Genomic DNA, 26,360 nt, shown 5'->3' with positions numbered 1-26,360 from the left:
CCTATGAATACACAGACTTTCCCAAGAGTGTATAATTGCTGATAGGTTTTTTAAAATTGAAATGTAGTTGATATATACAGCATAGTTATTCAGTATTTATATTAAGGAAGTGATCATGATGATAAATGTAGTCTGATTTCTTTCACTTAGCATACCATCTAGATCCATCCATGTTGCCACAAAATTTTTGATGGCTGAGTAATATTCTGTTGCATATGTATACCACATCTTCTTTATCCATTCGTCTATTATTGAACACTTATTTCCATTTCTTCACTATTGTAAATAATATTGAAATGAACATAGAAGTGCATATATCTTTTTGACTTAGTGGTTCTTTTTCCCCCTTTGAATACATATCCAGAAGTGGAATTGCTGGATTAAAAAACATTTTTGGGGGGGGGGGGGTAGGTAACGTACAACAGGACGGCTGCGGCTGACAGGTGGAGCATGCGGGAGGGTGTCTTGTGCACGAGGCTCAGTCAGTGTGAGCTGTTGTTACTGGAGATAACCGTTGCCTCTGACTGACCCTTATGGGTAAAGCACACTTTTACTTTTTTTTTTTTAAGTTTTTTTTTTTCTTTTACTAACTTTGACCTTCTTTGGAAGTAGTGTGTGTGCATGAGGGCGTTGTGCACACACGCGGGGGGGAGGTGCGGGGGTGCTGGGGCGGGGCTGGTGCTCCACGGGGCAGGTGCGCAGCCGCGAGCCCAGGTCACCGGCACAACCGAAGGTGACCTTGTGTCAAGTGGCTTAAGGCGATCCCACCGGTGGTGGCAGAAACAAGCCTACACGCTGTGTTCTGATCCCCAGTCCGGTGCCTTCGTGCTAGGCCGACTTCCCGGCGCGGCTTGCTAGCGTTTCGGAAAAGCCCAAACCATGCTCCGGCTCAGCTTCGTGCACGTCGCTCCCAGGGAGCAGAGGACCCGGGGCCTGGCGAGGAGGCGGTCCGCCCGCGCGGTAGGTGGCGCTCTGCGTGGAGTCAGCGGGGCGGGGCTCGCCGGGGCCACGCCGCGGACGCCTCCCTCTCATTGGCCCGCCGCCTCGGCCCACGGCCCAATGGGAAGCACCGGCGTCAGCCTGTTACCCGGCGAGGAGACAGCCCGCGGAAATTTGAAATGGCGGACGGGCCGCGGGCCATGGCTGCGCAGCCGGGGCGCCGGGGCCGGGCGGACGCCGAGGAGCCAGCGGCCGCGGAGAGGGGTGAGCCCCGCGGCGGGCCGTGTCGCGGGCCTGGGGCGTGGGTGGGCCTCCCGGCGGCGCGGAGGGGACGTGAGCTCGCGGCGTGGGCGGGCACAGCCCGGCGCTGCCCCCTCCTGCTCCCTCTCGCTTTTTAAAGATTTTACTTATTTAACCATGAGAGACACAGAGAGAGAGACAGAGAGAGGCAGAGACACAGGCAGAGGGAGGAGCAGGCTCCACGCGGGAAGCCCGACGCGGGACTCGAACCCGGGACCTAGGGTCACACCCTGGGCAGAAGGCGGCGCTGACCGCTGACCCCAGGTGCCCCCCAGTCACTGTCAGCTGCGCAGCTTAGAGGCGTTAGAGACACTCCCGTTGTTGTGCAGCTGCCCCCCCTCCCGTGACTCCTCCCCCTTGTCACCTGGAATGCTACACCTGGCGAAGACCCCCAGCCTCCCCTCCCCCACCCCCTGGCCACCCCAGGGCACTTGCCACTCTAGGCCCCTCGGGTCCTTGGCTTCCCGCTGTACTTCTCTTGCTGTGGCTGCCGTCGTGCCCTGTCGTGTCCTCAGGGCTCATCCGTGGTGTGTGTGTGTGGGGGGGGTGGTGAGCATTTCCTTCCTTTTTAAAGGCTGAATAATGTTCTTTGTGTGTAGATGACACCTTTTGCTTATCCATTCATCCACTTTGTGTGTAGATGACACTTGGGATGCTCCCGCCCTTTGCTGCTCTGAACACCGGATGTACAAATGTCTTTTGGAGATCCTGCTTTGTTTTTTTCTTTTTTAAGATTTTATTTATTAAAGGGGCAGGCGGTGGGGCAGTCAGAGGGAAAAGCAGATTCCCCACTGAGCAGGGAGCCCGATGCAGGACTCCACCACGACCGGAGCTGAAGGGACACTTTCAACCTCCGGAGCTCCCCCGGCGTCCCATAGTAATTCTATTTTTATTTTATTTTTTTAAATTTTATTTGTTCATGAGAAGGGGGGCAGAGACAGAGGCAGAGGCAGAAGGAGAAGCAGGCTCCATGCAGGGAGCCCAACGCAGGACTGGATCCCGGGACCCCGGGGTCACACCCTGGGCTGAAGGCAGGTGCTCAACTGCTGAGCCACCCAGGCTGCCCAAGTAATTCTATTTTTAAATTTTTTTAAAAAAATTATTTATTTATTAATGAGAGAGAGAGAGAGGGAGGCAGAGACAGGCAGAGGGAGAAGCAGGCTTCATGCAGGGAGCCCGACGTGGGACTGGATCTCGGGTCTCCAGGATCACACCCTGGGCTGAAGGCAGCGCTAAACCGCTGAGCCACCCGGTCCACCCATTTTTAAAGTTTTGAGGGACCACCATACTGTTCTCCATTGCCCTGTACCATTTTATTTTATTATTTTATTTTTTTTAAAGATTTATTTATTTATGATAGACATAGAGAGAGGCAGAGACACAGAAGGAGGGAGAAGCAAGCTCCATGCTGGGAGCCCGAGGCGGGACTCGATCCCGGGACTCCAGGATCGCGCCCTGGGCCAAAGGCAGGCGCCAAACCGCTGAGCCACCCAGGGATCTCCTGCCCTGTACCAGGGTTCTGTTTCTCTACATTGTCACCAAGACTTGTTTCCTTGATATTTTTCTTGTTGTTTTTTGATAATCCCATCCTAACGGGTGTGAGGCAAAAGTAGTATTTCTTTAATAAACATTTATTTATATTATTTATCAGGTACTACTGTGATCATGACCAACAAATTGATTAATCTTAATTTAAGTGAAATAGGCATCTATTTCCATCTTACCTTTATAGGACAAGAAACTGAGGCACAGAGACATTGCCACGCAGCTGGTGAGATACTGATGTCCTCCGAGGCTTGTGTGCATTGGCATTTGTGAGCAGTAGAGCCCTGAGTACCGTGTAGTCACTAGTGGGGCCTGAACAGAGGCAAAGAAGTTGAAGGAAGGAGGGAATACGAGCAGCAGGGGGTGCCAGGGTGGGCTGCAGTGGAGAGAAAGATACCCTCCCTGAAATAAGCTGTGGAGACCATTTTGCCAGCGTAAATGCTATCCTCAGCATTGTTTATTTGGTAGTTGTTTTGTCTATTAAGAACATCGTATTATACAGAGTTATATATGCCCCTGACCAAATCATGCCTCATGAAACGTCAATTACAGCCCAGACCTAATGTGATGAGCATTTTCTAATCTTTTCTTTAGACACAGTCACTGAAATTAGTGAGGAGGAACTTTTAGCGAGGTGGCTTTAGTGAAGTAAACCTCATGCATTATTAAGAATCTGTTTATTGGAGGGCCATTGACAGACTCATATTGCAGAAAACAAAGGACGGTTTAATCTCATTTGCGAAGGAATGTAGGATACCAGCTCCTAACTTTAATGCAGCTTTATGGAATTATTTTGGGAAAAAAAATATCTCTAAGATATTGGACCATTATAAGTTGCTAGCTATAGTAAGAATCACGGCTTTATCCTTTAAAGGAGATCTTTGGTGATTGCCAGTGAATCAAAAACAACCCTTTCCCTCTGCCTTCTGAAAAACTTCATAGAACAACAAAGAACTAACCTATGAAAGATTTTAAGTTCTTAACTGTTTTGAAGTAGAGCTTGGATTTTGAGGTGTTTTCAAGTTTGGAAAACTGATTTCTCCTGACAATGATAAAGGTAAATAAAGCATCACACCCAAATCCTTGTGTGTATTTTTTTTTTAGGAATTTCTAAATGAAAATATGAAATTAGAAGCAGTCTGAAAACACTGAAGTGTCTGGGATGGTTAAGCCTGCTTATTTTCATTCTTTTAGGTCTGTTTCAAGATGAAGATTCATGCAGTGATTGTAGCAATCATGATAAGCCAGGTTCTAATTTACAAAGTTTTGTGCCCGAGGGAAAGACTCATTTCCCAGAAATATTCCAGACAAGTCAACTTTTGTTCTATGAGCGATTCAGAGCTTATCAAGATTACATTTTAGGTAAGTACGGTCTTGGGTTTTTTTTTTTTTTTTTTTTTTTTCTGTTTCTTTTATCTTTTCAATTTACAAGTAGATTGTCTGTCTCCGTCTCCGTCTCCCAGACTGCCAGTTGGTTCTGGGAAAGTGGATTTATTAACTTTTCTCTGCTTTATGCAGTCTCAATTTTTTTTTTTAAAGATTTTATTTATTTATTCATTCATGAGAGACACACAGAGAGAGGCAGAGACACAGGCAGAGGGAGAAGCAGGCTCCATGCAGGGAGCCCGACATGGGACTGGATCCCGGGACCCCGGGGTCACACCCTGGGCCAAAGGCGGCGCTAAACCGCTGAGCCACCCGGGCCACCCTGCAGTCTCCATTCTTAACTGTGTTTAATTTGTTTGTAGCTGACTGCAAGGCCTCTGAAGTAAGAGAATTCACAGCTGAGTTCTTGGAGAAGGTCCTTGAACCATCTGGATGGCGGGCGGTCTGGCACACTAATGTGTTCGAGGTGCTGGTTGAGGTAAATTTAATTCCATTGTTAAAGACATTTGGCTCTAGCTAAAAGCACTTTCCTTCAGACTTACAGCCAAAGTGCTTATTTTTAATTAAAGTTTATGAGCTGATTGAAAATAGCGTGTTTTTCACAACTAATTGTCATGGTGTCTGAAGTGTTCCATGAAGTTTAAAGGTGGCCAAGGAGGAGCTAACAGGCAATTGAGGTGGTTAAACTTTCAGTGTCCTTTGACAGGCGGAAGTGGATTATAAACCTATGAGGTGGAGGAGGTATTTGAGACCATTTAAAAAATAAAGAGGCCTCATTATGAAGTCAATGTAGAAAGTTCAGTTAATTTTTTACCTTCTTAGTTGTAGCCCATTAAGTAGCTCAAACCAAGCAAGACTTTTAAAACTGGCTTATTTCTTGCCTAACAAATTTGTAGGTACATGGTTAATTTCTTGATAATGTGTCACATTGTCAAAAGTAAAAACAATCTTATTTTTCACCTGACTGGGCCTTTTACACTAAATTTGCACTGTAATTACAGCTGTGAATTTTTCTCAGTGTTAACTGGACCACAAAAAACCCCAGTTAATCCAAAATGTTAAGCCAGGGAGTGAGAATACAAGTTGTTGCTACAGCTCCTTTAGAAAATGGCATCATTTACTGCAGTGATTATGGGCGAGGATTATGGGCGAGGCAGTGGGTGGCAGCTGTTCCTGGTGGCTTAAATTTTTTATTATGTTACTATCTTTGGTGGCAGTAAAGTCCTATTAATTTTGTTGCCATAGTGTCGTCAGTGCCCCAGTCGTCCTGTCCATGTGCAACCCCCCACCTCCACCCTGACCTATTCCCTAAAAGTTGTCTAAGTCATGGTCTTAAGAGAAATGTGTCCTACCCCTGCTTAACACCTCTAATGCATTGCATTTACCGAAGCCCTGGTATTGGCTTCGTGGTTTCTCATTGTCTAGAGAACATAAAGTCCAAGCTCCTTCCAATGTCCTTTCTGTCCTGATCTCTCTGCCTTTTCTCTCACTTCCATCTCCTGCTGCCCCTCCCCTGCCCATTTCTTTCTTTTGATTCCAGTAAGAAATATTACCTGTCTGCTGCTCCAGCAGCCAAGCTTTTCTCTGCCACAGGGCCTTTTCACCTTCTTGCTCTTCAGATGGCTGCTTCTCTTTCATCCCGTACATCCCAGCTAAGAATGACTTCTCCAGATCATCCCAGCAAAACCAGACCACCACCCCTCTAGTTATACTTTGTCACATGCTCAATACTGTCTTGTCTTGTTTGTTTGTCTCTTCAGTTATAATGTAAGCTCCATTTGGGTAAGAGCCAGGCCCTTCTTGTTTATTTTTTATATAATGGAAGAAGGCTCTCTGTTGCCATTACATACTTAAAAAAAAAAAATCAGGCTATAGTGTTTTGTGTGTATCTTAATTTTGATTTCCATGTAAGTCACATTATTTTAAATTTCAGGTCACAGATGTGGACTTTGCAGCCTTGAAGGCAGTGGTGAGGCTTGCCGACCCATACCTCTGTGAATCTCAAGTGAGCTCTTTTACCTTGGAGTGTATGAATGAGCTCCTCGATCTGAAGGAACATCGGTTGCCCCTGCAGGAGCTGTGGGTGGTGTTTGATGATTCTGGAGTATTTGACCAGACAGCCCTTGCAGTTGAACATGTCAGGTAGGAAGAGAGGAGAAGGAGAGTTGATGAAAATAACCTCATGGCCAGAAATGTCAGATGAAGGGCAGTAATTCTGGTCTGTTGTTATATACCCAGATTTAAAACTCACACTGTAAAGCTGGTCATTGCAATATTTTAAAATACTCAAAGATAGAGAAATCTTTTTTTTTTTTTTAAGATTTGATTTATTTATTCTTCTTCTCTGATTTCATCTTGCTTTCCCTCTCAGTCACATTCTAGTTGTTTGATCCTTCTCATCTCTTAACACATTCTCCTTCCAGCTTCTTGGTCATCCTGGCCTGCTCTTCCTTTCTTCCTCAAAACTTAAAATGTTGGAGTTACCCAGGATCCATCCGAGGCTATCTGCCCTTCTCTCTCTTTAATCAGCCTTGGAAGTACATTAGAATCACCTGGGAATTGTTTTTATAGGTGTAGTCTAACACATGAAAAAGGATGATAGGATCAGAATATCAGTATTTTATAACCTGTAATAAATAAAATAAAGGTTCTAGGCGATGGTCACGATTAGCTGATTAAAAACTCATGGCAAACTTTGTAGTAGATGCATCAGGCAGGCTGACAATACCTGAATCCCCTGGTCATTCTTAACCTCATCATCAGAAGAGATGACCAGGTGTCATATACTTCCTGATGGAAGTACATTGTGTCCCCCTTTAAGTATCCTTGCCAAAAAAATCTTTCCTACAGCTGACCAAGTCTTTAGATCTTACTATCTGTTTACCAGAAATAAAAGAAACAGAAGTAACATCCTCATGTTGAATGACCCCATGAGGATGCGATCAGTAAAATTCAGAGTATGGAAAACTGCTCAATATATTGCAAGGAGGCATCAGGCTTCCTGCATGGAGCCTGCTTCTCTCTGCCTCTGTGTGTGTGTGTGTGTGTGTGTGTGTGTGTGTGTCTCATGAATAAATAAATAAAATCTTAAAAACAAAAAACGGGGGGATCCCTGGGTGGCTGAGTGGTTGGGGCCTTCAGCCCAGGGCATGATCCTGGGTTCCGGGGATCAAGTCCTACATCAGGCTCCCTGCATGGAGCCTGCTTCTTCCTCTCCCTGTGTCTCTGCCTCTCTCTCTGTCTCTCATGAATAAATAAATAAATAAAATCTTTAAAAAAATAAATTGCAGGGAGAAAAGGAGAGGGGATAATCTTTAGAATAAAAGTAATTTAATTAAGTACAATTGGATACCTATTTGAACAAGCCAATGATAAAACAATAGCAATAATACCAGAAGGGACAAACGAGGTAAATTCAATACTAACTGGATATTTGGATAGGAAAGAATTATAGTGTTTTCTTAGTATAAAGATTTATTTTAGAGTTACACATTAAAATGTGTGAATGATGTTATATGTTTGACATTTGCTTTAAAGTAATCTGGTGTGCAGATGGTGGGGCTGGGGAGCAGAGAAGTAAATGGGTTAGGGTAGAGATGAAGTAAGATTGCCTGTGTGTTGATAATTGTTGAACCTGGGTGATACATACATGGTATTCATGATACTATTTGCTCTTGTATATGTTTGAGATTTTCCATAATAAAAATTTGTTAAGTCACTTGAGGAGGTTTAAAAAATATGGATTCTGTATCTGATATCCTCCCCACTCCCGATTCTGATTTATTGGTCTGGAATAGGTTTGAAAACCAGTTTTTGAAAGCTTCTGAGGGGACTCTAACATGAAGCCAAGGTTGAGAACATTTAATGCCATCAATATGCCGACAACTCCCAGATTTATATCTTTAGCCCTGACCTTTCTGGTGAGCTCTGGGCTTGTTTATTCATCTTCCCTCTTGACGTCATCCACTTGGAGGTCAGATAGGCATCTCAGTTCACACGTGGAGAAAACAACTCTGTTTTCAACCCAAATCTGTTTCTCTCCCAATCTTTTCTATATTAAGAAATGGCACCACCATCCAACCAATTACAGATGGTCAATAAACAGTTCTTATTTTATTTTTTTGTTTTATTTTATTTTAATTTATTTATGTGTGTGTGTGAGAGAGAGAGAGAGAGAGCATGAACTGGGGATAGGGGCAGGCAGAGGGAGAAGGAGAAGCAGACTCCTACTCAGTCAACCTGGGGCTGGATCCTAGGATTCCGGGATCATGACCTGAACCAAGGGCAGATGCTCAACCAACTGAGCCACTCAGGCACCCTAATAAATAGTTCTAATTAAAGAAAGGTCATAATGGAACCAATATTATAGAAAAACTACTTTAGGGGCACTCAGATCATGATCCCGTGGTCCTGGGATTGAGTCCCAAGTTGGGCTCCCTGCTTAGCAGGCAGTATGCTTCTCCCTGTTTCTGCCACTCCCCCTGCTGTGGTCTCTCTAATTCTCACTCTGTCAAATAAATAAATAAAATCTTAAAAACAAAAACAAAAAACTTTAGCCAATCCAAAGAAGTTCTATTGACTCATAACTATCAAGCCTAGCATTTATGCATCATTCTCTATTGTGGCTGATAAGGTTGTTTTGATTTACTCTTTAGCTTGCACCTCTCCAAATCCCTAACACTGAGCCAGTGATTGAATTTGAATGATATGAATTTCCTTTTAGGTTTTTCTATCAAAATATTTGGAGGAGCTGGGATGAAGAAGAGGAGGATGAGTATGATTATTTTGTCAGATGTGTTGAACCTCGATTGAGATTGTAAGTTATTTATTAGTGACCTTGTACATGTTGGAAAAATAGCTACCCATGGTTTAATTTTACCTGTTTGGTGTATACATACTCCAGGGGCCCGCCCACACATAGAGCAAGCCATCATACAAATAGTTTAACCCATTGACAAGTTATTAAATGAAACTTGTGCAAGTGCCAAGAAGCCTCCTTTTAGTTTATAAACTGAATCTAACAGCAGAGTTCAGGGACATTGAAGTTAAAGAGTTCACTGGTTTATAAATAAATAAAATTAGTTGAGCTAACACGTTTAAAAAAAAAACAAAAACCCAAAAAAATAAAAATAAAAAAAAAAATAAAATAAATAAATAAATAAATAAAAATAAAAAAAAAACAAAAACCCTGTGTTAAATTCAAAGACAATTGTTTGAAAGATAGTGAAATTAGTTGAATTATACAAAACTTGTATACAATTATACAAGACTTCTTTTGCTTTATTTTTTAAAAATAAATAAAATACTTTAGAAAATAAAGTACTTTAGAGTACTTTAGAAAATATTTGGCTTTATTCTAAGTTCCTACAGCAAAACACCTGGTTAAACAGAATTATTTGAGGATGTTTTTTTCGAGTGCTTTTTTTTTTTTTTTTTTTTTTTTTAAAGATTTTATCCATTTATTCATGAGAGAGAGAGAGAGAGAGGCAGAGACACAGGCCGAGCGAGAAGCAGGCTCCATGCAGGGAGCCCAACTCGGGACTTGATCCCAGGTCTCCAGGATCACGCCCTGAGCCAAAGGCGGATGCTCAGCTGTTGAGCCACACGGGCGTCCCTGTTTTGTCAAGTTCTTGTCCTTTAAGTCTTATTTGACAAATGAATGAAAATGCTAAGCAGTTAATATTGGTGATGCATAAAAATTTCCGGAATAGGGAAACACATTCTTCTAATTTGTCAGATTTTATTATTTTATTTTATTTTATTTTATTTATTATTATTTTTTTTTAACAATTCTTTTTTTTTTTTTAATTTTATTTATTTATGATAGTCACAGAGAGAGAGAGAGAGAGAGAGAGAGAGGCAGAGACACAGACAGAGGGAGAAGCAGGCTCCATGCACCGGGAGCCCGACGTGGGATTCGATCCCGGGTTTCCAGGATCGCGCCCTGGGCCAAAGGCAGGCGCCAAACCGCTGCGCCACCCAGGGATCCCAGATTTTATTATTTTATTTTATTTATTTTATTATTTTTAAAATATTTATGTATGTATGTATGATAGACACACACACACACAGAGAGAGAGAGAGAGAGAGGCAGAGACACAGGCAGAGGGAGAAGCAGGCTCCATGCCAGGAGCCTGACGCGGGACTCGATTCTGGGACTCCAGGACCGCACCCTGGACCAAAGGCAGGTGCCAAACCGCCGAGCCACCCAGGGATCCCCTAATTTGTCAGATTTTAATAGGGAAAAATACTTACATAACAAAAAGCCTAACTTAGCCATGCAGCCCAAGCACTGATTTTGTTAAATGTAGCATTCACATTTCCACGAGATGGAACTCTAAGACCAGGCAATTTTCCATGTATTCATGAGTGGTAATTTAAAGGCAGTGCTTCAATAAGAATAAAATTAGAACTTGCACTAAAAAAAAAAAAAAAGAAAAAAGAAAAATTGTAGAAGGTAATGTTTCTTTTCCCTGTATGAAGGATGATTTGGTTACATAAGATAAGGCAGTGATCCTTTACATTTTATGGAACCCAATTAGATTTAGTAAGTTTCTCTTAGTTTATATAGTAAATAATAAGTAAAAAATATGTGAGAAGTCTGATTAATGGTTCTACCTGATTTAGAATCATGTATAATTTCTGTTTAACCTTTCCAAGTTTTCCATCGTGCATTCCTATTTTCCCATAGTGTATTCTATAAAATGCCAGAATTTCAAAAAGCTTGCATATCTTCTAGTTTAGGTTTTGATTGGAGTGAAATGTAATGGTAGGTGACTTGTGTATCTAGCAAATTTGATCTTGGAAAGGACTGTATTCTGACTTGACAGCTTTACATGTTCAAACAACAAATGATTTACATACACTGGCGGATGGGAAGGCATAAGGGAGTAATTGTTTTCAGTTGCAGAGAAGAAGCTATGGTACTTGATGGGGAAACTGGAATGTTATCAAATGTAGGGCAGAGTATAAAAGGTCTCTGGGCAAAGATAGGAGTAGTGTTATCAACAGGCAGGATTTAAAGGGAATCAAACCATATTGTCTTAATTTGGGAAGTAAATGTTTTTACTTTTTAATGCAAGACGCTGTGCTTCAAAGCTTATGGGTCTGAGACACAGATGTTGGTTCATTGCTTCCAAACCACAAAGTGTCACTTTAATGAGAAGAAATAAGCGGATTGGCATGGATATTGGAAATGCTAAGAAACTCATTTTAAAATTTGAGTCTTAATCTTCATAACTTAATAGACCTGATCAAACAGTCAGTGCAATTTTTTCTTTGCAAAGTGGATTTCTAGAATATCTTTAAAAGAGCATGGATTAACCAAAGCTGACAAAATCCATACTTTTCAAGCTTCACCTAATTCATTTACTTGAAAAGTGGAAAAAATATATTTTTTATTCATTTTAAATACTGTTTGAATGTTAATTGTGATTTCTTGTAAATTTGTTTAGGATGTGGTTCTGTTTTTTTCCCCCCATCTTATTTAGAGCATGACTAAGTTAAAAAAACATCATCTAAGGCAGTAGTTTTCAACCTTGACTGCACATTAGAATCCCCAAGGAACTTTAAAAAAACTTCTCTACTTCTAGAGACCAATTTAATTGGTCTGAATGGGGACCTGAGCATTTGTATTTTTAAAAGCTCCCAGTGATTCTAATATGCAGCCAAGGTTGGAAAACTCTGGCTTCAGGCCTAGCTAGTATGCATACTTTTAACTGAGAAATAAGGCAATTATTGTAAAACTATATATAGGTAATGACAATAATATTGCAGTTTATTTTCAAATCCATTAATTTCACATCCATTAACTTGATTGTACTACATTCATAAATTATTTTATTGCATCTAGAAATGCTTTTTGTTCTATGTATTTGAGAGGGTATATAAACTAATAATAAGTTGTAAGTGCCAATAAGGTTGTCCGGTACTTGTTTTAATCACTCTCTAGTAATGGCAGCTTTATGTTTTTTTTCTGAGAATCTCAAAGGCTTATGTTTTTGAAACATACTATAATAATCTTCCTAAGGGAATATGCAGCATAATTTTGTGCTGTAGTGCTTTAAATGTGAGGAAGGACTAGAGCCAGTGATTGAATCATTAAAAATTTTGATTCTATAAATATGGTAATCTGCAACAATGTTATGAAACTATTGGGATACTTCCCTCCTCCCCTACCCCTACACCTCCAGTTTGCTCTCTGACATCTGCTTATGATTAAGATTTTGAATCTAATATATGAGAAAATAATTTTTCATTAAATAATGATTATAAATGGTAAAAAGTGAACTTTCAGTGTTTCTAAAGCATACATGCGTGGATCTGTGCAACTTCCCAAAGCAAGAAAAGTTAGTTACCTTAGTGAAGTGATCCTTAAAACTTTCAATAGCTTCCACTTATAATAGAGTGCTATTCAGAAAGACGTTACGTGTACCTGAGTTGTGTAAGATAAAACGCTTTTCTTCCTGGTCTTTGAGGACTAAATGGGCTGTTTCAATGATAGGAAAATGTGTCAGAAAGTCAGTGGATTTCAATTTGCTTTTAAACTTTCAGGCATTATGACATCCTTGAAGACCGAGTTCCTTCAGGACTTATTGTGGATTACCACAATCTGTTGTCCCAGTGTGAGGAGAGTTACAGGAAATTTTTAAATCTGAGAAGCAGTTTGTCAAATTGTAACTCTGATTCCGAGCAGGAAAACATCTCCATGGTTGAAGGGTTAAAATTGTATTCAGAGATTGAGCAGTTGAAACAAAAGCTAAAACTCATTGAGAATCCTTTGTTGAGGTATGTGTGTCTTTGTTTTTCTTAGTTGACATCTTTTCTAACCAGCTATCTTACTAAGAACTGATTGGTCTTTTGGTTTCTCTAAGATACGTGTTTGGTTATCAGAAGAATTCGAATATCCAAGCAAAGGGCATTCGTCCAAATGGTCAGAAGGTTATGCATGTGGTCTCCTCCACCATGATGACTGGTCTGCTGCGGTCTCTGCTCAGGGACAGGCTTTCTCAGGAGCTTTGTAAGGAGGAAACAGAAATTCAGGTAAAAGTAGTTTTTTGCCCACGTGGTTTTTTTCTTCTACTTCAGGTTTTCCTGAATTCCACAGAGTGTTTACAGGAGCTTACAGAGTTGTTTTGTGTGTGTGTGTGTGTGTGTGTGTGTGTGTGTGTGATGGGTAGTAGTGAGAACTTTGCCTTTTATCAGCATTAGTAACTTACCAAGTGTGGGTTGGGTTCAGTGCAGTAGCTGAGATACTTAAGTAAGCAGTTTTGGCTGCCTTTATAAAGTGAACATGAGGGTTCCTGGAGTGATACGTAGGTTGCCTTTTGGGAGTGTATATTTGCAATCCGTTGTTGTTTTCTAGTTCCATAGCGATCCATTGTCTGCTATAAATGCCTGCTATGAAGGTGACACTGTGATTGTTTGCCCTGGCCATTACATGGTGCATGGCACGTTTGCCATTGCTGACTCCATTGATTTGGAAGGTGAGTCTGGAATATCATGAGACCAAAGTCTCTTGCATGATACCCTTAAGAAAAAATAGTAAGTCACTGATCTTTTTGAAGCTCCAAGAATATGATTTAATCCATTTGATTTCAAATGAGTTGCCTTAAAATATTAAGAGTATTTATTTATTTATTTATTTATTTTTTTTATGATAGTCACAGAGAGAGAGAGAGGCAGAGACACAGGCAGAGGGAGAAGCAGGCTCCATGCACCAGGAGCCCGACGTGGGATTCGATCCCGGGTCTCCAGGATCGCACCCTGGGCCAAAGGCAGGCGCCAAACCGCTGCGCCACCCAGGGATCCCTATTAAGAGTATTTAAAGTGGGGATTGACTCAGTGTTTGAGCAACTTGTTGGGAAGACAACATACACAAAGACAAAAAAGACCATTTAGGAAGAAGTATATTTTCTAGATTGTAGGTTTATGGGGAGGAAATCTCATTTCTAGAATAAAAAGTTTTCCTAGCAGTATTTTTTTAGAGTTTAGTATTTTTTATTTCCTGTCTACTCTTATTTCTTATATGTTACAGACATATTGATGCATGTATTTTTTGTTTTAAGTTTAACCTATTTTTTCATAGGTATAGGTCCGAATCTTTATCTTATTAATTCTATAAAAGCTTGCTGGGTGACTCAGTTGGTTGAGGGTCCAACTCTTGGTTTTGGCTCAGGTCATGATCTCAGGGTCTTGGGATCAAGTCCAGCTATGGGCCTCATGCTCTGTGAAGATTCTGCTTCTCTCCCTTAGCCCTTCCCCCAACTCATGCTCTCACTCTCTCTCTAGGGAAAAAATAAAAGAAGCTTGCTGAATGTTAAATTCTACACTTTGTATCTTGACCAAAGTGTACTTTTGAGAATATTAATATCAAAATATTCTATTAAAAATAACTTTTTAACAGTCATATCCTATTGTACATTTTAAGTGTTTCCTAAATTTAGGTTACTTTACAATGGTTCATCTTGGTCCTGTGTATTTCCATAACATGTCAAATTTAGATGCACCTGTTCAACTATTTACCAAAAGAGCTTTAAGTTAGCAATAAAGCTTGTAATGCAAAAAATCCTTTATCATTTTGGGGCTTGTGCAGCTGGTCACAAACTGCTTAAGCTATGTTCTTTACCTTGTCAAAACTTCTTAATGGAAGCAAGACTGGGAGTTTAATTTCCTTCTGTTCACTAGTACATCACCTCACCCCCTTTTTTGTTTATGTGTGTAATTTTTGTTCTTTCTCCTTTCCAATATTTGATATATAATAGATGTGTGTGTGTATAACATATCTGGAGGATAAATCACAGCAATAAAAACACTATTTTTTGGCATACTGAAAATAGCATTGATATTATAGATTGTGTGGTAGATAAGAGATCTTCCTAGATTGGTAAAGATATTAATAATGAAATTGCAAAAGTGTAATAAATAACCATATAGAATTCTGATAGTTAAGTGTACAGATAACTAAATTTACTGCCAGAGGGCATTTCTAAGAATTTGGGAAATCCTATGGTATCTCTAGTGTGAATTTATGGAGTACTTGTTCATGAGTAATGTAAAAGGTTTTATGATAGCTTGTCTGATCTATAGCTAATGCTTATCACAAGAGATATAATTGAGTACGTACTATGTGTGGAGTGTTGATAGTACTTGTAGGGTTTTACTTTCTTGTTTAGAATATATATTCACTTAAGTGATATTTTTTTGTTTTAAACTACTAAGAATATGTAGCTTGTTTATGTAATAATCTGTTTTTTTTTCCTCAGTATGACAGTTATTTTTAAATTTTTTTGATGAGGGCAGCCCGGGTGGTTCAGCGGTTTAGCGCTGCCTTCAGCCCAGGCCGTGATCCTGGAGACCTGGTATCGAGTCCCGCATCGGGCTCCCTACATGGAGCCTGTTTCTCCCTTTGCCTGGGTCTCTGCCTCTCTCTGTGTCTCTCATGAATAAATAAATAAATAAAATCTTTAAAAAAATAATTTTTTTGATGATAAAAAACAATAGTTATTGTAGGAAATGTTCCAACTATAGACAGACACAAAAAATATCAAAAAATAAATACATATAATCCAATCGTCCAGAGTCCACCACTGGCAGCATTCCTGGGTGTGGGGTCACCTTGCATTCTCCTCTAGTGCTCCTGAAGTCTTGTCTGTGTCTTTTGTGTTTTGTTTTTTTTTTTCTTAAGATGTTATTTATTTACTCATGAGACACACAGAGAGAGGCAGGGACACGGGCAGAGGGAGAAGCAGGCTCTCTGTGGGGAGCCTGATGCGGAACTTGATCCCGGGACCCGGGCATCATGACCAGAGCCAAAGGCAAATGCTCAACCACTGAGCCACCAGGTGCCCCTTGTCTGTGTCCTTTGAGTACAGAAAAACTTCACTGGTTTTGCCTTTAATGTAGTGATTGCTTTCATTTACTCATGCAAACAGTCTTCGACAAGAGTTATTTCTTACAGCTTTGTCTATTGGTTTTATTTTATGATGAGAGTCAGGCAACTTTGCTAGTTTTCTGATGCTCCGGTTTTTTGTAAGCCCATTAAGAGGTCTGGCCTATATTATTAGTTTGGGATTTGTAGAGATCCAATGTTTTTTTATTGGTTCACAAGGTAGACCTATTTTTTCAATAACAAATTGTTTTAAGTCAGTTTGTCAGATTCTATGTCAATCTATTTAAGAGAATACTAAAATTAGGAAATCTTGAGAAATGCTTAGGCTTTTTCAAACCAAATTTATATTAGAATAATAGAATTTTAGAGTTGGGAAAAAAATTTACAAGTGTTAAATGCTTTAAAGTTTTTTTTTTTTTTAAGATTTTATTTATTTATTCATGAGAGACAGAGAGAGAGAGACAGAGACATAGGTAGAGGGAGAGAAGCAGGCTCCCTGCAGGGAGCCCAAAGTGGGACTCAATCCCAGGACCCCAGGATCACACCCTGAGCCAAAGGCAGAGATGTTCAACCACTGAGCCACCCAGTCCCTATATAGCATTTTTGTAAGCAAATTTAGTGCTGAGCTGGTCTGAGATGGTTGATAGGATATAGAGTTCCTGATAACAGGGGCAGATTGAGGTGTGGTTATTATTAAAAATTGTATAGCCTGGTTTAAATTAAACAAGATATATGAGGTAGATTTTATTTAAATGCAACTTGGTTGACTGGTCTCATGTCATTTGGGGCCATTTGAAATAGAGAGATCTATTATAGTAACTTTATGTTTAAACATTTGCCCTCACCCATCTTAAATACTCTTGTTCTCTTCCTTAGGATATGGTCTACCAGATGATATTGTGATAGAAAAGAGGGGCAAAGGAGATACTTTTGTGGACTGTACAGGTGTGGATATTAAAATCTCAGGCATAAAATTTATTCAGCATGATGCTGTAGAAGGAATCTTGAGTAAGTATCTGAATATTTCCTGTGTTATTTTGTTCCAGGCTTTGAGAGAAAACTTTACTTTTCCTAGAAGATGCAATTCAATAAACCACTCTTGAGTATATGGAAGGCTGATTATTTATGTACATAACATGATAACTTAGGAAGCTTATTCTGAAGTAGAAAATAGTTCAGCCTATTGAAAATTTGTTACTTTATTTTTTATTTGTTTTAAAGATTTTATTTATTTATTCATGAGAGACACAGAGAAAGAGGCAGAGACATAGGCAGAGGGAGAACCAGGCTCCCTGTGGGGAGCCCGATGTGGGACTCGATCCCAGGACCCCGGGATCACGCCCTGAGCTGAAGGCAGATGCTCAACTGCTGAGCCACCCAGGCGTCCCTGTATTGCCATTCTTAAATTGGGTCTCCTTTTCTTCTCCCTTCCAAGATCTCATGAAAGTTACTTTCTGATACTTTTTTGGAAAATTGCTCTTTAACTTGATTTTGCATATCTGAGATCATTTCATTCGGTTTTAAGAATGCTGCTTTTAGATGTTAGTCATTGTTTTGTAAATTGTGAGTTTGTAATTCCAGTAATAAAGTTTAAATGGTAGCTAGAGAAATATTTAGACCACTTAATATTTCTAATATTGGAAAACACATTTCTAATATTGGAAAACACATTACTTGAAGCTTTGATTGCATGTTTTCATCCTAGTCATCCACCGTGGTAAGACCACATTGGAAAACTGTGTGCTGCAGTGTGAAACTACCGGAGTCACAGTGCGAACGTCAGCAGAATTTTTAATGAAGAACTCAGATTTATATGGTGCCAAGGTAGGATAATCTCTTATCCTTTGGGGAAGTAGTTTAGGTTTAAGTTCTTTTTGTTTTTTGTTTGTTTGTTTGTTTTTAAAGATTTTATTTATTTATTCATGAGAATACACAGAGAGGAGAGAGAGAAGCAGAGACACAGGCAGAGGGAGAAGCAGGCTCCATGCAGGGAGCCCAATGTGGGACTCGATCCCAGGTCTCCAGGATCACACCCTGAGCTGAAGGCAGCGCTAAACCGCTGAGCCACCGGTGCTGCCCTAGGTTTAAGTTCTAAATAAGTAAACAAAATGTGGGACTAAGATGTAAATGCATACTCCTGTTCTCTTTCTTCAAAGAAGTTCAGACACTTTTATGTACTAAGCCGGATGTAGTTATATAAGGAAGAGAAATAAGAAATCTCAGTTTCTCTATGATAACTTTGAGAGATTTAGACCCTTCACATTTGTTGACTTTATAAATGGATTTTGTAGCAATTGAAGCTCAGTTGCTTTTTTTTAAATTAGACTTTTTATTTTGAGAAAATTACTGAGATAACATGCTGTTGTAAGAAGTAGAACAGAGAGATCCTGTATGTGTATTCTGTACTAGTTGTAACATCCTGTAAAACTGTAGTACAACAGCACAGCCAGATAAGTCCATTCAGTCAGATTGAGTATTACCATCACTTCAAGGATCCTGCATGTTGCCTTTTGACAGTGACAGCCACTTGCTTCTCCATCACACCTCTTTAATCACTGGCAAACCCTGGTCTTGTCTCCATATCTGTATTTCATCGTCCCAAGAACGTTATGTAAATGTAAATCATCATAACCTTCTGAGGTTGGCTTTTTTTACTCAGCACAGTTCTAGTACAGTTCTCTGGAGCTTCACCCAAGTTGTAGGTACCAAGTGTTTCTTCTTTTTTTATTGCTGAATAGTATTCCAGCATATGGTTGTTGCACAGTTTGTTTAACTGTTCACTTGTTAAAGGATATCTGAGTTGTTTTCAAGTTTTGGCTGTTGTAAATAAAGCTACAGCCAACATTTGTGTACAGGTTACTATGGGAAACGTTTTCATTTCTCTGGAGTAAATGCCCAGGAGTGCAGTTGTAGATCATGTGGCAACTGCATGTTTACTTTTTTTTTTTTTTTTTTAAAGACGTGGCCAGGACAGCCTGGGTGGCTCAGTGGTTTAGTGCCACCTTCAGCCCAGGGCGTGATCCTGGGGACCTGGGATCGAGTCCCGCATCAGGCTCCTTGCATGGAGCCTGCTTCTCCCTCTGCCTGTCTCTCACTCTCTCACGAATAAGTGAATAAAATCTTAAAAAAAAAAAAAAAAAAAAAGTTAAAATTAAAAAAAAAAAAAGACATGGCCAAACTGTTTTCTAGAGTAGTTACATCATTTTACATTCCCATCAGCAGATGTTTGAGTGATACAGTTTCTCTATATCTTCTTCCCCAGCATTTGATATTTTTACTGTTCTGATTTTAGCCATTCTGTTAGGTGTGTGGTTTTAATTTGCATTTACCTAGTGGTTAATGATGTGGAACATTTTTTCATATGCTTACTTGCCATCCTTCTCTTCAGTGAAATGTCTATTCATGACTTCTGACCATTTTCTAATTGGATTATTTGTTCTTTTTTACTGTAGAGTTTTGAGAGTTCTTTTTATATTCTAGATACTAGTCCTCTGGTGGGTATTTGCTTTGCATACAGTTTTTGTTTTGTTTTATTTCTTTCCTGAGAGTGTATACACCTGTGAGGCAGGCAGGGAGGGATGGGAGAGAGAAAGAGGGAGAGAGAGAATCCCAAGCAGGCCTCCTATCCAGCTCAGAGCCCCAAGATCATGACTTGAGCCAAAATCAAGAGTTGGATGCTCAACCGACTGAACCACCCGGGTGCCCCTGCAGATTTTTATGCTAGTCTATAGCTTGTCTTTTCATTTTATTCACATGGGCTTTTATAGAACAGAGCTTTAATTTATGATGAAGCCTAATTTATTGATTTTTCCATTTATGGGTAGTGCTTTTGGTGTTAAGTGTAAGGAACTCTATGCTCAGCCTTAGGTCGCAAGGATTTTCTCTTATTCTTTTCTCCTAAAAATTTTATGGTTTACGTTTTACATGTAAGTCATGATCCGTTTTTGAGTAAATTTTGGTATAAATGTGAATTTTAGGTTAAGGTTTATTTATTTGCCCATAGATGTCCAGTTGTAACCACACCATTTCTTTAAAAGGCTGTCCTTCTTCCAATAAATTCATTTTGCACTTTTGTCAAAAATCATCTGGGAAATTTGTGTGGGCCCATTTCTGCTTTCTGTGTTCCCTTCTCCTAATGTGTGGACCTGTCCCTCCACCAACACCTGCTACTGTAAGTCTTGAAATCTGATAGTGATTCCTCCCACTTTGTCTTTTCCAAAATTGTTTCAGCTATTCTAATTCCTTTGCCTTTCAATATATATGTTTTAGAAAAATATTGTCTCTCTCTACAAAAAGTCTGAGATTTTGATAAGAATTTTTATAAACCTGTATATCAATTTGGAGAGGATAGATACCGTTGTTTTGTTTTAAGATTTTATTTATTCATGAGAGACACGGAGAGAGGCAGAGACACAGGCAGAGGGAGAAGCAGCCTCCCTGCGGGGAGCCTGACACGGGACTCGAGCCCGGGTCTCCAGGATCAGGCCCTGGGCCAGAGGCGGCGCTAAACCGCCGAGCCACCTGGGCTGCCCTTTTTTTTTTTTTTTTTTAAGATTTTACTTATTTATTCATGAGAGACACAGAAAGAGAGAGGCAGAGACACAGGCAGAGAGAGAAGCAGGCTCCATGCAGGGAGCCTGATGTGGGACTCCATCCCGGGACTCCAGGACCACGCCCTGGGCCAAAGGCAGCGCTAAACCGCTGAGCCACCCAGGGATCCCCCTATTCACTTTTTTTTTTTTTTTTTTTTTAGTGCATTTTTTGTCTTTTGTTCAGATTGGGTAGTTTCTATTCTATCTTCCCAATTTACTGATTCTTTGTTCTGTCTTTTCCTTTCTGCTGGTGAGCCCGTCCATGGAGCTTTTTATTTCTCTCATTTTTGAGCTCTGAAATTTCCATTTGGTCCTTTATATCTTCTGTTACTTTGCTGAGCCTTTCTGTTAATTTGTGTGCCTTTCATTTTTCATTTAAGTATGTTCATAATTGCTCATTAAAGCATTTTTATCATGGCTGCTTTAAAATCCTTGTCAGCTAATTCTAACATCTGACAGTTGGTCTTAGCATCTGTTGACAGTTTGACATCTTTCTGGCTCTTGGTTTGGCAAGAGATTTTCACCTGAAACCTGGATATTTTGTGGTATTATGAGAGCCTGGATCTTCTGTTTTAACTTCGGTGACACCAGTACAGGAAGGGTTTAGGTAGAGGGTACTGCCTCGTTACTGAGAGGTACAGGGAGGGAGAAGTCCGGGTTCCCCATTTAGCTTCCATTGACACCCAGTTTGAATGGGGGACCTCTTTGTTACTGCTGGGAAGGGATAGAAATTCTGATTCTTACATGATTTCCCTGACGCCACGGCCCAAGGCAGTGGCCTTGTTACACTGGGCAGTGGTGAAAGGCCAGGCTTCCTGCCAGGCCTGCTCTGGTACCACCCTAGTGGGGAGGAGCAGTAGCACTTTGACTGTCCGGTGGGAGTGCTGGCGCTTCTAGGGCCTTGTTATTGGCTGGTGGCTTCCTACTTGGCCTTCTCTGACACCACCCCACAGGGAGAGTTGCGGTGCCTGGTGATAGTCTTGAGAAGGAAGTTTATGTTCTCCTTTCGGCATTTGCCAGCACGTGTGGGGACGGTCCACTGTTTTTATCTGTGGTGTTTGGCTGGCATAGAGCTATAATTGTCTGAAAGTTTTCTGACTTTCCAGGCTGCCTGGTTCTTTGGCTAGAGAGAGCAGGCTTTTCAGGAGGCTTCTGGTCTGTGTCTGGTGTTCATGGATTGCCAGCTTCTTCAGCCTCAAGTCTGGGGAAGAAAGCCCAATTAGCAGATCTTTTTACCTAATGGAGAGTTAGATTGGTGTGTAGTGGGTCATCTGGGCATATATGTTCTCCTATCCCTAAAAGGGATATAATAATAAATTTTTCTCATGGCATATTCTCAACATACATACAGTAAATGTATTATAAATGGTTAATAGCAGTGTTTCTTCATGTATGATATTATATATGAAATTATTCTGAAAATGATTTCTTAAATAACTATAGAGGTTTGAATAAATTATTTTTACTTCCCAAAGTGCTTAGTATAACTTCAGTAAATAAATTATTCCTGTTATTGTTACTTCTTAATTGATACCATGTAGTCCCAAGGGATAGTGTGAAAGAATTGTTTCCATACATGGATCTTTCTGGTTACTTTGTAAAATGATACACTTGAATTGGCTAATTTTAACATGTGTGTAGTAGTGGAGGTCATTAATTCTTTAGCTCATACTGATTTTTAAGTTACGTTGAGATGTTTTAAAACTGATGGGTTTTAAAAAATATCAGTTCTGTTTTCTATCCTTATATTACAATATTTTACTAGACTCAAATACTGTTCTCCGGCTAATTGAGTATCTCAGAGAAGATGTTCATTTTAAATAATTGCAAAATTGTTAAATACTTTGTTCTTTTTCTTTGGCAGCATCAGAAAACTGACTTGTCCAGAATGAAAGGGAGTGGGACAGTAATCAAGTGTTGATAATCTTAGCCAGTGTTTTTTGTGTGTATATCTGTGAATCATTTTTGAAAGTGATAAATGATAGACAATTTGCTGGAAATGGAGCAAATGGAAATGTTGATTAGAAATATCTAACAAAGCTTTCTGTAAAATACTTTGTATTTGCACTATGTTAAGGTTTAAGAAGTGATTGTAATAAGCCTTCTCTTGTAGTCTTGTCTTTAAAAAACTGATTGTGACACCTTAAAACATAACTTGTAGGGTGCTGGTATAGAAATCTATCCAGGGAGTAAGTGCACCTTAAGTGACAATGGGATCCATCACTGCAAGGAAGGGATACTCATTAAGGTGAGTGCTCCTGCTAAAACACCCTTTTTCCAAAAGTTAGTTAGAATGGTTTCATCCAAGAAATAATTGTTTCATTAAATTCTCATGTTGAGTTCTATCGCTTTCTGGTTTTGAAAGCACAAGCAGTATATACATCTTAATAATCATCTTGATATCAATAGTTGGTGATGTTCTTTTGTGAGAATATGTTGCTGTCTATAGATCTGCAGAAATGACAGAGGAATGCTATGTCACTCAGCTCAGACTGCGCTACCACTTATTAATAAATATAGCCTTCTCCTTTATTTTTAGAATAGCCGGGAAAAAGTGAGATTTTAAAAATCAGGTGGTGTTGAATGTGACAGTTCCTTAAAACATTTGTTTTCAATGTCACAGGACTTCTTAGATGAGCATTATGACATTCCCAAAATATCCATGGTGAATAATGTCATACATAATAATGAAGGTTATGGTGTTGTCTTGGTGAAACCTACAATCTTCTCTGACCTGCAGGAAAATGTCCAAGATGAAACCGAAGGTATGCTGTATTTAGTGATTTTTAAAAATAAAAACTGGATCTAGTTTGCTTTATTTCAACATTGAACTCTGATTAAGGATCCGAGTCTTCCTTTCCTTTAACAAAGATAACTGGCATATGCTCGGACATGGGGTTGGAGAAGCTTGGGAAAGCTATAACATTGCAGACTCCCAGGGTGAAAGAAACTTTCAAGGTCAACTAGTTCACCTATTCCTTCTAAACCTTGGTGTGTGGTTGTAATAAGAATATTATTTGGTCCTGTACTTACCTTCTTATCATGCTTGGCTTTCTGTATATTTATGGAATAAAGCTGGACATATGAGAGCAATGGTAGCTCCTGCTGGCGTTTGTTAAGGGTGGAGGCAGAGAAGTGCGTGTGTCAGTCTGCATTTGCTGGAGGGGATCGTGAAGTTTGTTTCTATTTTTTATAGGCAGAAGTAAATGCCTCCCTGTCAACTGTCTTTCTATGGCAGCAAAGCTGAGTTAAATCATTAGGAAATTCATGACTTTCAAGCCATGACCCAGATTACTATGAAATCTCAGTCAGAGAGGGATTAAGCATTGGCATGGGTGAGGAAAGTAGTCCTCATCATCCTCAGGACCCACTCTAGTTATCTGTGAGTTCTTTTTCTTCACACAGTTCTGTAGTCAGACGTCCAAATGGGCTTGTCCGCATTATGTACTTAGGGTCTCACAAGGGTGAACACAGAGGTGAGTGGGCTTTTGTCTGAGAGCTCTGGGGGGAAGATCGGCTTCTGAGCTCATTCATATCATTGGCAGAACTCATTTGCTTGGGCAGCCCCAGTGGCTCAGCGGTTTAGCGCCTGCCTTTCAGCCCAGGGTGTGATCCTGGAGACTGGGGATTGAATTCCACGTCGGGCTCCCGGCCTGGAGCCTGCTTCTCCCTCTGCCTGTGTCTCTGCCTCTCTCTCTCTCTCTCTCTCTCTCTCTCTCTCTGTCTCTCATGAATTAATAAATAAAATCTTTAAAAAAAATTTTTTGCTTGAGGTCATAGGAATGAGGTCTCCATTTTTTGGCTATATTGGCTGGGCATTGTCCTCAGTTTCTAGAGGCCAGGTCCTTGGCCTATAACCCTCTGTATCTCCAACTTTCCTCAAGAGAACCTCCCTCAAGGCAAATGTTGCTCATGCTTCAAATCTCTCTCACATTATGAATTTCTTCATGCTTTCTTTTCCTTCTTTTAAAGAGCCCCTATGACTGGATTAGGGATACCTAATTATCTTCTTCAAGTCAGCTGCTTAGTAACCTTAATGACATGTGCAAAATCATTTTGCCATTTAGCAGTCATGAAGGTAGCACCAGGGGTTGGGCGTTGCAGGAACCATCTAGAATTCTACCCCAGATACGTACTCACTGAGAATGCTGGCATCAGCTGCTGGAGTGGAGTTCCTTTAAGAAGAGTGGCACTGTCTTATTAATCTTTGCATCTAGCCCCTAAAGCCATGCGTAGTAGGTAGTAAATACCCAGGAAAGGTCTGTTAAGTGAAGGAGATTCTAGGGTAAAAAGAGAAAAGAATTCAAAATTGGTAATCCTGTAGGAGAGTCAGAAAGCTTTGGTACAAAGAGGAAAACGACTGCTCGTTGAGCTACTTACAGCAAAGAGTTTGTAGAATCTACTCAGATGACGGCAGGAATCCTTGGCAGAAAAAACTTGAAAGCTCTCACAGAATATAGAAATATATTTTTTTTTGTGGAGTTATTTTGTACATTTAACTTTATTTATTATAATTTGTTTATTTCTCCAGAAAATAGAGCACTTAAAGTTCCAACAAGTGAAGAGGCAGATACAGCAGAAAGGATAGATTTAGAGGAGCTGATTCAGTGTGCAACTGGCAAAATGGAGCTTTATGCAAGATCCAGCCTTTCTGAGCAAGTTGAAGGCAACTGTGAAATTGTGAATGAACTAGTTGCTGTCTCTACACAGAAGGGCCAGATGAAGAAGAAAAGGTTGAGTGAACTGGGGATCACGCAAGCTGACGACAAGTTAATGTCACAGGAGATGTTTGTTTCAATTGTGGGGAACCAGTTCAAGTGGAATGGGAAAGGGAGTTTTGGCACATTTCTTTTCTGACCACCATGATGTAAATGGATAGCAAAATAGTGGATTTTGCACATGCTACCCTAAGAGTACCTGCTGCTATCGTAGTTCGCTTCATGTCTGTATTTCACATTTGATATATTTGATTGGGTGTGAGTGAAATGACATCTATTTCTGTCTGCAGGTGTTGCACAAGAGACATTTCCTCTGTATAATAAGGAAGGTCATAAAAACATATAAAATAGAAATATAAAATAGAAAATGAAGATTTCTTATCTGGAAAGTCTTGCTTTCTCAAACACATCCTTCTGTCGTATTATTAAGCCTATCAGTAACTTTCTAGTATAAATACACTTTAACCTAGCACTTCAGACACGAGGAAGACAGAATACAAGATGAGTGCACAGAATTGCAATAGGTCTCAAATGTGCAGTGTTCTTACACTTGTCTTTTTCTCCCAATTAACAGCAAGTCTGATTTCCATGCTGCATTTGCATAATACTTGTCTTAAAATAAAAGCTTTTATGATTGGGAGGTTATCTGTGTAATCACTTATTGAGAATCTGAGTGTGATGCATTTTTATGTTGAATTATGTAATCATCAAAACAGTAATAGATAGCATGGCAGGTTTGAAACATGAGATGTGTTATTCAGAGCCAATGCATAAGTAGAGCATTTTCACTGTTGCTGAATTTGAATGAATAAAAAGAAGTGTTTTTTTTTTTGCCATAACAGTATTCTGATCAAATTTCAAATATCTTAGACAAAGTGATTACTTTTACAACCTATATCAGCTCTGTGTTCTTGAATATCATATTGTAAAGCACAGCTTTTAAAATATTTATATTTTTAAAAAGTATATGTGTCATTAATATGCTTAATG

At 39.9% G+C, this 26,360-nt stretch overlaps 1 protein-coding gene and 1 long non-coding RNA gene across 4 annotated transcripts; one reads left to right on the top strand and one right to left on the bottom strand.

Moving 5' to 3' along the window:
• The first annotated feature begins 699 nt into the window (after positions 1-699).
• On the top strand, positions 700-26,360 carry SHCBP1 (SHC binding and spindle associated 1). 3 transcript variants are annotated; one of them, XM_041738620.1, is made up of 13 exons: positions 700-1,203; positions 3,979-4,146; positions 4,533-4,648; positions 6,104-6,312; positions 8,894-8,986; positions 12,724-12,957; positions 13,044-13,212; positions 13,535-13,655; positions 16,937-17,068; positions 17,766-17,884; positions 22,814-22,900; positions 23,276-23,417; positions 25,184-26,360. In XM_041738620.1, exons 1-13 carry the CDS (start codon positions 1,119-1,121, stop codon positions 25,507-25,509), a joined length of 2,001 nt encoding a protein of 666 aa, XP_041594554.1. In that variant the 5' UTR covers positions 700-1,118; the 3' UTR covers positions 25,510-26,360. The 3 variants fall into 3 exon arrangements, with proteins under 3 accessions (XP_041594554.1, XP_041594555.1, XP_041594556.1); XM_041738621.1 differs by lacking the exon at positions 8,894-8,986; XM_041738622.1 differs by lacking the exon at positions 12,724-12,957.
• LOC121481321 lies at positions 2,642-5,839 on the bottom strand. The gene is made up of 3 exons (XR_005985256.1): positions 5,724-5,839; positions 2,964-3,096; positions 2,642-2,828 (listed from the first exon to the last, which is right to left on the bottom strand). It is a non-coding gene; the product is annotated as an uncharacterized LOC121481321 (long non-coding RNA).

This window comes from Vulpes lagopus, chromosome 23 (genome assembly GCF_018345385.1).
Source record: "Vulpes lagopus strain Blue_001 chromosome 23, ASM1834538v1, whole genome shotgun sequence".
In the NCBI taxonomy this organism is placed as follows: domain Eukaryota; kingdom Metazoa; phylum Chordata; class Mammalia; order Carnivora; family Canidae; genus Vulpes; species Vulpes lagopus.
This window is presented reverse-complemented; position numbering and strand designations above follow the sequence as displayed.

Coding starts and splice junctions, on each gene's coding strand:
- SHCBP1 (XM_041738620.1), top strand. CDS start 1,119: ATGGCGGACGGGCCGCGGGCCATGGCTGCGCAGCCGGGGCGCCGGGGC. Junction 6,313..8,893: donor CTTGCAGTTGAACATGTCAG/GTAGGAAGAGAG, acceptor ATTTCCTTTTAG/GTTTTTCTATCAAAATATTT. Junction 23,418..25,183: donor TGTCCAAGATGAAACCGAAG/GTATGCTGTATT, acceptor TTATTTCTCCAG/AAAATAGAGCACTTAAAGTT.